The sequence below is a fragment of the Bipolaris victoriae genome, assembly GCF_000527765.1.
Source record: "Bipolaris victoriae FI3 unplaced genomic scaffold scaffold_19, whole genome shotgun sequence".
In the NCBI taxonomy this organism is placed as follows: domain Eukaryota; kingdom Fungi; phylum Ascomycota; class Dothideomycetes; order Pleosporales; family Pleosporaceae; genus Bipolaris; species Bipolaris victoriae.
Window position 1 is genome coordinate 86,139 of NW_014575373.1, and position 14,220 is coordinate 100,358.

The following is a 14,220-nucleotide window of genomic DNA, read 5'->3' on the forward strand; positions in this document are numbered from 1 at the left end:
CACCCTTTTTTTTACCCTCCCCTTCCCGCCGGGTACTCCCATCAAGCTGGCTTTCTTGGTTTTTTTTTCAAAACACACTTTTTTTTGCGGATTTGGAAGGAGGTGGTGGACACACCCCTCTTCATCGCACTTTTAGACGGGTGAGAGATGAAGAAATATCATCATTCATCCTGGTGTGCTTTTTCATGAAATACGAATAGAGAATTCAAACACTTTTTTTTTTTGAACAAATGAGGCCTGAACTGTATTTGGTTATGCTGTGCTGTGATGATTTGGTGTTGGGGTGTACAAGATGAACATCTTCCTGCTCAAAAGGTCTTTTATGAAAGAGTCCAAATGGATAGATCAAAAGACATGTTCTTGATACGATACCTTACATCGTGATATCTAGAACCTGGCCGAAGGAGACTCAGTCCGTTCCGGCTCGCTCAAGGTCACATGCCAGAGTATTTGCCCTGTGTATCTGAATCATTGATAATAGCTCGAAGACTCGATGTAGTTTGAGCCCAAGAATCATCCCTTTGTCTTCCTGAAAGTGCTCTTGCGCCATCTCTTGAAAAGAATAGCCTATGTGTCACGAGTTTACACTGACTTGTGCACACCATAAAAGCCATCTCCACACGACTTATCCATTTAGCCCCAGCACTGTTACCTAGCCAGTGCAGTAGCACTTCCACAGGGGATATCAAAAAAAGCCCGGGATTGTCTGTTCATATCACGAGAGTGAGATGTTGCACACAAGCAGTCGTGGTGTAGGTAGAACCCCTCCCATCTCGGCAGTGACCCACAAAATACGACTTGAGACCCATTTGACCTCGAACTTGGTAGGATACTCTACCATGCCCACCGATACAACAGGTACTTGCCTATACCAACCCAGCTGTCTTTTGGTTTTGAGACTCCCAGAACCAGCATACATCGTTAACCACAGCCCTCGTTCAGAAAACAACAGCCCACTGTAACCAACATTTCCATTCCTCTTCTTTCCATTTGCTCCACAACTTGAAAAAAAAAGCTTATATCAACCAAGCAATAAACCTTATCCCCCTTCCCCTTCCCCTTTTCTTCTACGCAGAACATCAAAAGGCAAAGAAAGGTTGTTCCCAGGTCACGCCACCGTAATTATACATACTTTGCCTTCCCCCACAACGGTCCGACGAACTTGCTGACATCGCATTGCAAGCGACGGCTAAACCCACCCAGTCTAGCTGCGAATAGACCGTTTCTTTGCTTACGTGGTGGGATATGGGGCGGAGATGTGCGGGGAGGTCTTGTGTGCGGAGAAGGGATGAGTTGGTCAAGTAGAGGGTTGTTCTGGATGGGATTGATTGTGTGAGCGATGTAGTACTGCAAAGGCAACTGAGAACTATAGTGTCAGAGTGTGAGAGCGGTTGAGTGGGAAGATGTAGTATCACAACATATTCCATGCCTCCGAGCATTTGGTGAATGCTTGGATACCTATCCGCACATTTTCCCTGAAGTAGTGAGAGCTATACTGCATAAAAGTAAATCAAATATTCTTTCAACACCAATCCACTTGAGTCATATCGCCAAGAAAAGGCGGAATCCAATGTGGTATCAAATCATTTATTGCAACACTGTCATGATAACTAGCAGTTTTGTCCTTGTACCCACATCATGCAGCATCGATAAAACGCCCTCCCAATGCAACCCATCCACTTCAATTGATATACAAAATGGAGAAAAAGAAAAAGAATAAAACACGCATTAAAGCCATCTAATGTACACCATTGACGGGAAATTGCAAGCTGTCCAGCTCCTCCTTTCGTCGCCTGTACACCTCCTGTGCCTCTCTCTCCCTCTTCGTGACAAACTGGACTTCCTCGCGTAGACGCTCCAACCTGCGTTCCACGGCAGTCTGCTCGTTGTATTCTGCCGTGCGCGCCGTGTTAAGATCATTTCTTGCCTTCTCCAGCGCTGCAAAAGCGCCTCCGATCTTCTCTCGTAGCAGAGCTGACCGCTTGGCGTATCCGGCATGATGTGTCATAAGGCGCTTCTCAATCTTGTTCGCACGTTCGGCGGCGTCGATGATTGCTTCTTGTGCCTTGTCAAAGGCTTCGACCATGAGCTGGTGCTCGTCAATCTCATCTTCTTCGTAGCCTGCAATACCAGGGAGAATGGCGGAACCATGTAGCGTTGTCCAAGCAGTATTGACATCAGAGTGGAACGCTTTCTTGTCCTTTTCTGTCGTCATGGCAAGTTCGAGAGCAAGTTCCATCTTTGCATTTCGGAGCGCCTGGTCTGACATGGACTCGATCTTTTGTACGGTACCGGTGACGCGACCGTTTCCAAACTTCTTAACGTCGTTTGCAATGAGTTTGGCCATCTCGACTTCAACCTCGCGCTCTACGGGATCAGAAAGATCGAGTGCACGCTTCATCATGGCATCGATGTCGATCAGCGATGGCCTTGGGAGGAACTTCTGAACAACCTGAGTTTGTCGACCAAATTCTGCAGCCTCTTGTGCCTCGCGAGCTTCACGAGCTTTCCGGTCACGTTCAGCTGCGTCCTCATCGCTAATCTCGACCTCCATTGGCTCTGCTTGCTCTTCGGGTAGTTCAAACTCCCAGCTCTCCTCTTTGGGCTTTGGCAACGCAGCAAGCTTGCTCTTCAAGTCCTGACGCTTTGCCTGCTCTCTCAATCTTATATCGCGAGGCGTCTGAGAAACCAGTTGCATGCCGTCTTCCTCCCCGTTCAAGCGCAGCGTGTCTCGAGGTGTTCGCATCGGTGTCGCTCCTGGTCCTTGTCGCATTGGTGTCGCGCCTACTCCACCATTGGCCTGCCTAAAGGGGGTTGCCATCGGGTTCGGGGTTACAATCTGATGCCGTGAAGCGGACCCAGATAATGAAACAGGTGCCTGGTCTTCTACAAGATCTGGGTTGTCTCCACCAAGCAGAGCAGACTGTGTCTCTGTCCTCATCCGAGCATTTCGAATTTCGTTTGCGACATAGTCTTCTTCCTTAGGCGCCATCGGTGTTCGAATCGGTGTGTTACCAACCACATTCGAGTAATCCCCGATCAGACCCTGGGTTGCCATGTTGTCGCTGCTTCCTGCACTAATTGCGCGTTGGCCGGTTGCTCCCATCTTGACAATATCCTCAAGCTCGGCTTCTCCAACCTGTGGAGATGGTAGTATAAGCGCACGCCGTTTGCTGCTCTGCTCTGCTTCTCGTATCCTCTGCATCTGCGCGGCCTTTGCATATGACGCTGCGAGACCTCCCGCCTTCTCATCCTTTTTCTTCTTTCGGTCACCCCCACCGTCCTCCTGAGCTTCCATCTTCCTCTTGTTCGCAAGTTGTTGTTTTCGCGGGTCAAAGGCTTCTCGTTGTCGCTCGTTGCGGTCGATTTCTTCGGTCGTGTCGAAGAAGCCTGCGGGGACTTCTTTCTCGAGCGGAACGTCGGCATTGTAGTCGATGTGGTTGCCTTTCTTTGGAGTAATCTTGATGTTGATACCAGCCGCCTTCAGCTCCCGTCTCTTCTGAAGTAAGGCAAGCCTTCTTGATTCCTCCAGTTGCCTTTCACGAGCCTTTCGCTTGGCCTTCTTACCACTAACGTTGGATAAACGCGCACGCGCCTCTCTGTGCACAACATGTCAGTTATAGTTACATGTATAGATTTTTGGGAATACATACGAAAGCATCTCCTTGTCTTCGTCCTCTAGATCCACGGCATCTGGTCTAGCAGGACGACTTTCGGCGTAGGCGTCAACCTCGCCGGGACGCAGGCGTCTAACGTCCTCTGCTGAGGGAGCCGCCTCTCCGCCTTCTGGACCCGCGAGTCCTAGATCGCTAGACTCACGAGCTTCTTGTTCATCCAAGAGCTTCTGGTATCTTTCCAGACACTGTGTCGCTGTCCGTCCGACGATGGGCGCAATCGTGCGCCATTGGGTAGGAAGGAGTTTCGCCATGGTCAGGAGCTTCTCGTCCGATTCGCGATCCCATTCGGTTTTGCGAATCGACGGATCCAGCCATTCTTGCCATCTGGACTATTTGGTGTCAGTATTCTAGCGACAGCTAGTGTCTATGATGAAAGCGCGTACCTTGCATTGTTTCGCGCTCTTCTTTGCTAGCAGAGATGCGCAGCGTGACCACTGATTCAGCCCATATTTACTGATGGCAGCCTTCAGCACTTCGTCCTCGACGTTCGACCAGGAAGATGTGACGACCATTTTGGATGGTTTTTGCGGGAAGTTGGTGGAATGGCGCGTGCAGTGCAATGCGACCGCGAGGAACTCAAAGTTCAAAGGGCTGCAGATACTAGCGTCTTGGCAGAAACAGGCATCTGCATTGGGCCAGCAACACAGCACTTGAATAGCTAAGCATGGAATTTGTGATTTCTATAATATCGGTAATAGAAACCGGCGATTCGGACAGTAAGGGAGTTGGCTGCATGCGTCATTTCATTCGCGTGGGCTTTCGCTATGACCGTCTGTGTTCGCGTTGCGGACATGGTCACAGTGACGTAGAACCATCACCGCAGTCTTTATGCCGCTGCAGTCGCTTCAATGTACAGCAACCCATCTCTTGATATGATGCTTTTACGCCAAATGCCTCGAATTACTCCTATTTCTTCTATCACACGATACTCACACCTACCTGCACGGCCGGTGTTCGCCTCACTTAGGGATTACTCAGACTCGACCTCCAATAGCACGAACACAAACTCGGTTGGTGGCGATTCTCAAAAGTCAGGTGATAAGATTTCCGAAGCGCCAAAGCCTAAGAGAAAGACACAAGCGGAGCTCGATGCGGAGCTTATGGAAAAACTGCAAGGGCTTGACAGTGAGGGAGGTGCAGCTGGCGTTGAATACGAAGACGGAAAACCTGCTTCTATGAAGAGAAGTGTGCGAAACAACATGTTCAGATACATATGATGCGCATAAGTATGCCACTTAGGCGTTATGCCATGGGAATTTCTTTGGTGAAGTTCAGTGGTAAATATGCCTGTGGCAAGACTTACTTTCAAATTTACTAACTTCAATAGGCCTACTACCTGATAGAGCTATTGTATTTCTGGGTTTCTCGCCGTTGGCGAATACCCCACAAAGTACCTGACTGTATCTTGATAGTCACCACAAATATACATATGGCAAACAATCTAATAATTTGACCTTTTTTGTCCCACTGCAATTTAGCTCGAGTACTTCTATCTGTAGTAACAGCTAACTTTTGGCATTCCACTGGTTGCTCAAAGAAGTTCCCTCTGGGGTGACGCACGACCTGTGCACAATCGTCTGAACTCAGATATCATTTCACAATATGGTCTGATGTGATTTTCGAAATCAATAACTTTACTTGTCCCCTACTGATATGGCATGGGTGCATATAGGTATGTCCCACGTGAACACGCGATGACCAGGCTAGCCCAATATGTATTAGAAACTATATGTACTTGAGCTCGACGCTCCACTTGGCTCAACGCTGACGATGTGCTATTGCCACCGGGTCTTTCGCTTCTAGCCCTAGCGACAAGTTGCCCCGGAACTGCACAGTTGAAATGGACAGTGATAGTAGACCCAAGAAGAAGCGAAGAGGTGGGACGCGGAGCAAAACAGGTACATGTCACCCTTATCGATAACGAATTCAAGTAAACTAATGACATCAAGGCTGGTTTGTTCACTACACTGGCAACTCGGTGTTCACTCTGCTGACTCTGCTTTTTCAGCACAACATGTAAGCGTCGTCACACACGCTGTGACGAGAAAAAACCTATTTGTGGAAATTGTGAACGTCTGCAGCTCGAATGCGAGCAGCCAGAAGATGTTCGTACTGCTCCCCACGCCAATTCATCTGGAGACGAGGTGAACAAAGACACACCCTCGCTTGTTGATGTCTTCAAGCTACGGATGAATGATTTAGAACTTCCTGAGGACTCAACGCCAACTCAAAGCTATATTCCGGTGAACGGTCTATCGCCAACGGGATCAGCAAGGTCAAATAGTCCAAAGCCAAGGATACGATTGACCTCAGAAAGCGCTTTCCTCTTGCAGACGTACGTACGCACCGTTGCGACATGGATGGATATATTCGATCACGGTTCTACCTACCAGCATAAGGTACCGCAGCTTGCTCTGGGATCACCACTATTGTTTCATTGCGTATGTGCATTCACCGCCAATCATTTGGCCCTCTCGAATCTCAGTCATGACCCGTCATGGGGAGTTTGCGCCGTAAGACACTACGGTGAAGCTCTGCGTCTACTGATTGAAGCTTTAAGTATGCCGGAGCACGAGCACGCGCTGACGGCAAGTATGCTGCTGTTGAGTTATGAGATCCATGGAGCGTTACGGTCAGAGGATTATCGGAGGCATTATCTAGGCCTTGTAAGCCTCGTCAAGTCACGGCGTGTCACTGCGCAATCGACTGGCATTGATCTTGCCAATTTTTGGATCTACGTTCGGCATGAAATCGTTGTTGCAATGGCAAGCGAACAGCCCTTGGTGTTCAACCCTGCTGAATGGGAGGTCTCTTGGGTAGAGGGTGAGACGCGGGAAGACGTACTTGGAAACCATGTTCTTTGGATATTGGCCCGAGTGATAAATCTGGTCTTCGGACCAGACGGTGATACGGAAGTTGGTAAGCTACAACGGCAAGATTTCCTGCATGAGATGGAAATATGGCGAAGAGGTCTCTCTGAGACTTTTAGTGGTATCCCACATGGAGAAAAGGATGAGGATGGCTTCTGCAAAGTATATTTTCCGGTTGCTGCAGCTGCGGCAGCCGCGTTCTGTATGTTCAAGCTTGCTATTAATAGTGGCTTGGGGAACACTGACCAAGCCAGGGTACCATATCGCGCACATACTACTTTATGCAGAGCCAGCACTACAGGACGAGGCCTACATTCCACTGATCCAGGAGCAGGCCATCAAAGTCACTGACATAGCCATATCGGAATTTCCACCGTCATTGATGGTTTTTTCTACTCATGGCTTATTCTACGGTACGTTTATGATGATTGTGATCAATATAAAAGGCCGACCCTTGTACTTGAAATTAACGACATGGCGATGCAGCGGCGAAACACATCCAGGGTATCTCACGGAAGGCGCGGATCTGGAATGTTCTCAACGAAGTCGAAACACAAACTGGTTATGATACGAGAACAACAGTGAGACTTCTCCAGTCACTTGTTGAACAAGATGCAAGTCGCTAGAAATACAACTGTCATCAATGACAATGTTAGATCTCACCAACGAATATTCCAAAAACGACATATCAAATCTGCATATACCCCATCATATATCTTTTTTACGAAACCATACATCATCAGCTCGGGCCTGCACAATGCATATCCTTGCAATTCGTCTTGCAAAAAGTATTTTGTGGCGCGCATCCTGAGAGGCAGCCGTGGTATTTGTTGTCACACTGGTCATCTCTGGCCTTTAGGTCTTACACGTTAGTTATGAGCCCCACACAAATACGGAGGTGAGGTATAAAGAAGTAGAAGGGGGGAGAAATTCAAAAAATGAACTTTTAGGTCTTGTACAGTATCGTGGTGCAGTGGTGGTGCTGCCAGCGCAACGGTGGTGAGGACGAGCGAGATGAGTGCTGTAAGATGCATTTTTTCTCTGTTTTTCTTTTGATAGTGGGTGAGGTGCGGGTAGTGAGTGCTTCTGTACTTCAGACGAGAGCAATGAGGCAGGTAGATATCCAAGTCACCCGTATCAATACATTCCGCTGATTGAGATTATGCATTCATCAAGAAACCATTGCGATGGCCGTTGATTATATATTAAAAGGAGAGTGGGGCCATGTGTACTTATGTAATACTTTAGTGCTGATGGGGTGGTAGGTACGGGATCAAAACTATACCGGTGCCGGTGGTCGATGGGTTGCGTAATGTTCTCCTGTTTAGAGTTTTGCGTGACTGGGTGGCTTTTTTAGGTAGTTTTGTGAATATATAACTGTCTTGCTAAATGTAACTAAGGCTACTTGGATATGAATGTATGTATCTGCAAGATTTTCATGTAGTGGCCTGTGTACAAGATAGTTTTATATCACGAAATAAGGGTATGACCGAGACTGAAGAAAGGCACGGTCACAGAGTAAGGTGCTGTTAGCATGAATAACACGTCAGCTGTGTTGATTTATGGGTGCATCAAATAGTAATAGTAATAAGAACTATTTGCGTGGTAGCAAATAAGAGACTATCTGGTGACTGGCAGAGTCAAATGTTTACGTGTGGTGCCGATTGGTATAAAGTTTCTGCTTGGCTGATGCACGGTTTTCTGAGTTTCATTGCATATTAACATGGAACGGAGAGTGCACTGTCCATAACGTTGTTTAGGTGAATGCTACCGCATCCAATGATTGAAATTCTCTATTCGTTCATACATAGCCGGACCAAATGCAAACCAGCACCATTTGCAGCGATTAGGTGGCCACTTTGCAGGTGTTGTATGTGAATGCAACCCCCATAGAACTGACCGACCTCCTTGAGCTCAGGTGATGTCTATCAATGCTAGGAAAAGGGAAAATTTGTTCCAGAGCCGGCAGCGACGCGTCCCTCCATAAGGCCTATTGGCCATCCTAAGGCCTGTGATTACTTTCTTGTGTATCGCTGCACTCTGAAGGGTAAAACCGTCAGAGGCATCTGACATACTTGCGAGACTCACGCTGGATGGTACCGCCCCTGCAAGTAAGATATTGTCGTTACAATCCAACATTATTATTTTTTGGTGCTTAGCGTCAGCACCCCATCCCAAAGTATTGCATAAATTCATTGCGTAGAGAGTATTCAAGGTCCTCATCGTCGTCCTCCCTTCTCAGCCTCCTTGCGTTGAATCTTGGTGACAACGCGTTGCAGTGCCGTCTTGATCTCGCCCTTCTTGAACTGCGACAAATCGTAGTAATTGGGAGAAATATCCTGTGAATAGTCAATATGTGACGAACAGACTTTGGAGCTATGTGTACTTACCATGAGCCACTCGGGCTTGACGGAGGTAACGGTTCGGATGTAGTTCTTCGTAGTGAGCACAAATTCGTTGTAGATGACCCATTCGCTGTCCTCAGCCAGCACTGTGCTGGGATGCAGAAGAACATTTTGCTCATCCTTGACTGTAATGTAACTCTTGCCGTTGCCATCACGCTTAGCGACTTGCATGAAAAAGCCTGCGACGAGTGCACGTTGGATGTTCTCGTAGTACTTTTTGTTCTCAAATGGTGTAGACACAAGCTCCAACTCCTCACGCTCCATTATGCGCTTAAGCTGGAGACGGACGTTGTCGGCTTGTTGAAGCGCTCGGTATGACAGGAAGTGGTCATGGCACCATTGCTTTGGATTTGCCTGCGCCTCTTCGCTCTTGAACGCATGGTAGACGTTCAGCATTGTGAGGTGGTCGCCCTTAGGGTGCGCGAACAAGTCCTTCATCTCGTCTGCTCGCTTGCGGTTGTTGGCTGGACGGACGAAGATTTGAGGCACAGAGAGAAGTGCAGTGAGAGACAGCATCTCGTTAGAGCAGTAAAATTCGGGAGAGGTGATGAGCATGACTGCCAACGCAGGGTCCAGGGGAAATTGAGATGCGAGACTTCCCAGCGTGGTAAGTTCGCCCTCATCGTCCAGACATGCCAGGTAGTTGAGCTCTTCCAACGCACGCATCAGAGTCTCGGGCGCAGGAGGATCCATGAGATCAAAATGTACCAGATCGTCAACGCCAAGCTTCTTTAGCTCTAGAACCGTGCTTGCCAAGTTTGAGCGCAGAATTTCAGGATATGTCTGCTCAATGAGCTCCTTCTTGAAGGCAGCCTCGGTATACAACCGGAAGCATTTACCAGGGCGCGTACGTCCAGCACGTCCAGCACGTTGCTGTGCAGATGCCTTGGAGATGGGCGATACCAACAGCGACTCGACACGGATACGAGGGTTGTACACTTTTTGCTTGCTGAATCCTGGATCTACGACATAGACGATTCCATCAATAGTCAAAGATGTTTCAGCAATGTTGGTAGAAACAATAACTTTTCGTCCAGGACGGCCACCAGGAGTTGATGGGGGAGGAGCAGGATTGAAGATCTTTTGTTGTTGCGCCGGAGGCAGAGTTCCGTAGAGCGGGTATACAACCAATGGGCCGGCACCGCCCTCGCGACTGAGATCTTGGGCTTCAAGGTTGATCTTTCTGCATGCATCCTCAATTTCCTCCTCACCAGTCAAGAATAGCAGAATATCACCCTCGGGTTCAGTAGCGTGGATTTGGAGAACAGTGCGGAGAGCGGCCTCGACGTAGTCGCGCTCGGGCGCAGGGGTATAAAATACCTCGACGGGGTGGGTTCGACCGGGGACGGCGAGCAGCGGGGCGTTGTGGAAGTACTTTTGGAATTTGGTAGCGTCGAGAGTGGCACTCATGATGATGAGCTTGAGATCGGGCCTGCGCAGGACAACTTCCTTCAGCAGACCCATGAGGATATCGGTGGCCAAGGTCCTCTCGTGAGCCTCATCGAGGATGATTGTGCTGTAGCGCGTGAGGTTGTGGTCGTTCATGGCCTCACGCAGCAACATTCCATCCGTCATGTACTTGAGAATGGTATTGGGCCCCGTCTTGTCCTCGAAACGAATGCTGTATCCGACCTCTTCGCCTAGCTCGACGTCCATCTCCTCAGCCACACGCTGGGCCACCGACATGGCAGCGACACGACGAGGCTGTGTACAAGCGACCATCTTGGCCTCGGCCTGGGGAAGGTCGTCAAAGAGAACGAACTGGGGAATCTGGGTCGTCTTTCCGGAACCAGTCTCACCGACAAAGACAAGGATCTGCGACTCCTGGTAGAGCTTGAGGAACTCATCGCGCTGCTGGTGGACGGGCAGGTCGCGGCGCTTCTCGAGGATGCTCATGTACTTTTTGGAGAGGGGGCGGCCAGTGAAGGGGTTGTTGGGCCCGTTCTCTGCGGCATTGGCTTGCGCAGTGGTGGTAGCATGGCGCTTGAAGCCCTGTAGGCCCTGGCCGGTGGCGGCGCTGTCTTTGGTATCGTTCCAGTGCGCGAGGTACGGGTTAGAGGCGGCGTCCACGTCGCCTTTGCCGGTGGATTCAGTCTTGACGCGCTTGACGCGGGCGCTGTCGTCGTTTTCGTACTCGCGCTTGGGCATAGCAGTCATGGTTGCGGTTTGCTCGTGGTTTGCGCGTGGTGAAGATGCCTGGACGTAGAAAAAGTTATGCGGCGACCGGAGTAGGAATAGCCCGCATCGAACTAACGTACGGAGCTCCACAGGCATTACCCTCCACGCTTGGCGCGAATTACCACGGCCTGCCAGGCACCGCACCAAATACCCACCCACACACGCCGCCATGAATCTGATCAATATACATGCGCCCTCTACCCGGAGTGGCTTCTTTTCTGCCTGCTGTGACCCATCGCCGCCGCCGTGACTGATTTTGCTTGCCCCAGCAATTGCCTCTGCCCGCCGCCTCACCGACAACCCCGCTGCCGTGCTCCGCCGCCGCAGTCTTCTCCACCATCTTTTCCGTAGTCATATTTCCTCCGCCGCCGCCGCACATATTTTCGCCCTATCCGGACTCATCTTGGCAACATGGACTACTCGGAAGGAATGGACGACTCAGCGGCTATTTTCTATATTGGCCAACATGAGTCGAAGCGTAGCCTCGATGTGTCGCCGGAACTGGTCCAGCACGCCCAAGATCTCGGAGTAGGTGCTGCCGAGAATATGCAGGAACCGCGACTGACCATGGCCAGTATGATATGCTCACGAGCCCAATCACAAATGACCACTTCCATAACCGTGTCCTCGGCATCCTCAACTCGTACACTCAATCCCTCGCTGAGTCCCCAGCGCAGCCGCTGCCCTTGATACCTGCACTGGACAATTTCGACACCCCTCTCGGTCCGACCGACATCATCGGCCAGCTCGTAACCTTTGCTAGCCCATGGATTGACTTGTCCTCGCCCGATCCACTTATCGCCCATCTTTCGCGACAAGTCTTTCACCTCGAGATTGCCTTCGCCGCATTCTGCGGTGTCACAAACGTTGTCGTGCCAGGTCCGAGACTCGCCCATGGGCAGGCTGGGGTGTCTCAATATGCCCGCTCGATCAAAGAGGCTCTCGTTACGGGGTCTTACGTTCAGTTTCATATCCAACTACCCATGGACGGCAAGCAGCCAGAGCCTACCGAAGCGGACGTCGGAGACCTAGCACGCTTTGCCAGACCAGAGTTTGAGCCCAGTCCCGAAATAAAGAACATCAACTCTTGGAGCTCATGGGATGCGTGGAATACCATTAGGTCCATCTGCAACTACCACAGCAGACTGTCGATCAGTGAGTATTCTTCTTTTCCGCCAGGAAGACTGTGCCTTGTCAGACCATGCTCCCCATACTAACTCGATTGCCTTAGTGCTTGATCTCCCGCGCCGACTTCCATCACTTTCACTTCAGTCGCGCTGGTTCTCGGAGCCTGTCAGACTACTCAATCTGTCGGCGTCGTCCTTTTTGGTTAATGCCCGTCAATCCTACGTCCTTTCGAAGGCACACCAAGTCTTCATTTTCCGAGCTATGCGCCTGCAGCGCGGACCTTGGTTACTCATCTCAGACGTCGGCCCACTCCCAGGCATTGACGATCCAGATATGATCATGTCGTATTCTACAGGCCATCTCTCCCCTCACACGGTAGAGGACGCACCGAGCCCTGCTTCCTCAACGACCGCACCAACGCCGGCCGAATCAGCTCAACTGGCAAAGAAATCACCAAAAAAGAGCAGCAGCAGCAATGATCCTACACCACACCTAAGTTACATGCGGTACTTGCAACGCAACCAACCTCCCAAAAGCCAAATTGAGCGCTTTGGTGGTGGCTTCCAAGATTACCTCCAGAGCCCACTGCAGCCCCTGACAGATAACCTAGAATCCATCACTTACGAGGTGTTTGAGAAAGACCCAATCAAGTACGCATGGTATGAGCGAGCCATTGCACAGGCGCTACGCGATTGGCATGCACAGCAGAAATCGACAAGCTCGGACAATGGCGCCGTAGTCATTGCAGTCGTGGGATCTGGCCGTGGACCACTTGTAACACGTGCACTCAATGCTAGTGCGAGCTCCGGCGTCCCTGTAAAGGTATATGCGATTGAAAAGAACCCAAACGCCTACGTCCTGTTACAGCGCCGTAACATTGAGACTTGGGGCGGACGTGTCACAGTTGTCAAGACGGACATGAGAGCCTGGAAAGGCCCATCGAAAGCAGATGGCACGTTTGGACAGGTTGACATTCTCGTCAGTGAGCTGCTTGGATCTTTTGCTGACAACGAGTTGTCGCCAGAGTGTCTCGACGGTGTCCAGCATGTCTTGAACCCCACCCATGGCATCTCGATACCCTCCAGCTACACCGCGCACTTTACTCCAATTGCCACCCCAAAGCTCTGGGCAGATCTGTACAACCGCAGTACGAGCATCGACTCAAATGCTTTCGATATTCCCTGGGTCGTCATGCTGTCACAATTCGACTTTTTGTCTACAGAAGCCAAAGAGACGATTGCCTCTCAGCAGCTCAGCAACGGCACCAAGATGCAAAACTTCAATCTCGAACCACCTCTCGCACCAAATGTACGGACTGCATGGGAGTTTACCCACCCTCTCCCCCCAGCCGTTCTAGCTCAGTCTTCGCTGCGCAAGGGTGGATCGGCAGTAGGGGGTGGAGGCGGCTTCTGCGGAGGCGATGGCGCGAATGAACACAACCTGCGCTATTGCAGGATCGCCTTCCCAATCCAAGAGCCTGGTGTCTGCCATGGCTTGGGCGCCTATTTTGAAACTGTGCTGTACAGTGGTTCCGAGGGTCCTGTAGAACTAAGTACCAACCCTGTCACAATGGAGCAGAAGAGCAAAGATATGATTTCATGGTTCCCAATCTTGTTTCCTCTCAAGGTATGTCGCACTGTAGATTTGTTATTCTTTGATGTCTCTGAGTACCTGTACTGACGTATATCACAGAACCCTATGCAGCTGCCCGCCAACTCAGAGGTCGAAGTCAGCTTCTGGAGACAAACGGATGACCGTAAGGTGTGGTATGAGTGGCTTGTGGAAAGCTACATGATGATCAATGGCCAGCGTGTGCGCTTGAGTGTCTCTGACTTGCACTCTAGCAAGTCGAACGGATGCATGATGTGAGGAACTAGCTTATTCGCATTACTACCAGTACGGAGTAAACATATAGAAAACATATGGTATAGACCAAATGTGAGCTGTGTAGAACCGGGCTTT

General features: G+C 50.2%; 5 protein-coding genes across 5 annotated transcripts; 3 read left to right on the forward strand and 2 right to left on the reverse strand.

Annotated features, from left to right (window-relative positions):
- Nucleotides 1-1,738: 1,738 nt before the first annotated feature.
- Nucleotides 1,739-4,189, reverse strand: COCVIDRAFT_91930 (hypothetical protein; the record flags this gene model as incomplete). Its single annotated transcript, XM_014703868.1, has 3 exons — nt 1,739-3,599; nt 3,654-4,006; nt 4,061-4,189. The coding sequence occupies 3 exons, from the start codon at nt 4,187-4,189 to the stop codon at nt 1,739-1,741; spliced, it is 2,343 nt and encodes a 780-aa protein (XP_014559354.1).
- Nucleotides 4,190-4,567: 378 nt separating this feature from the next.
- On the forward strand, nt 4,568-4,894 carry COCVIDRAFT_92049 (hypothetical protein; the record flags this gene model as incomplete). Its single annotated transcript, XM_014703869.1, has 1 exon — nt 4,568-4,894. The coding sequence occupies one exon, from the start codon at nt 4,568-4,570 to the stop codon at nt 4,892-4,894; it is 327 nt and encodes a 108-aa protein (XP_014559355.1).
- A 623-nt stretch (nt 4,895-5,517) lies between these two features.
- COCVIDRAFT_92171 (hypothetical protein) lies at nt 5,518-7,173 on the forward strand (the record flags this gene model as incomplete). Its single annotated transcript, XM_014703870.1, has 5 exons — nt 5,518-5,575; nt 5,817-6,076; nt 6,317-6,749; nt 6,802-6,960; nt 7,034-7,173. The coding sequence occupies 5 exons, from the start codon at nt 5,518-5,520 to the stop codon at nt 7,171-7,173; spliced, it is 1,050 nt and encodes a 349-aa protein (XP_014559356.1).
- A 1,593-nt stretch (nt 7,174-8,766) lies between these two features.
- On the reverse strand, nt 8,767-11,109 carry COCVIDRAFT_35384 (hypothetical protein; the record flags this gene model as incomplete). Its single annotated transcript, XM_014703871.1, has 2 exons — nt 8,767-8,886; nt 8,938-11,109. 2 exons carry the CDS (start codon nt 11,107-11,109, stop codon nt 8,767-8,769), a joined length of 2,292 nt encoding a protein of 763 aa, XP_014559357.1.
- A 432-nt stretch (nt 11,110-11,541) lies between these two features.
- COCVIDRAFT_13666 (hypothetical protein) lies at nt 11,542-14,127 on the forward strand (the record flags this gene model as incomplete). Its single annotated transcript, XM_014703810.1, has 4 exons — nt 11,542-11,658; nt 11,706-12,285; nt 12,362-13,884; nt 13,951-14,127. 4 exons carry the CDS (start codon nt 11,542-11,544, stop codon nt 14,125-14,127), a joined length of 2,397 nt encoding a protein of 798 aa, XP_014559296.1.
- Nucleotides 14,128-14,220: the final 93 nt, after the last annotated feature.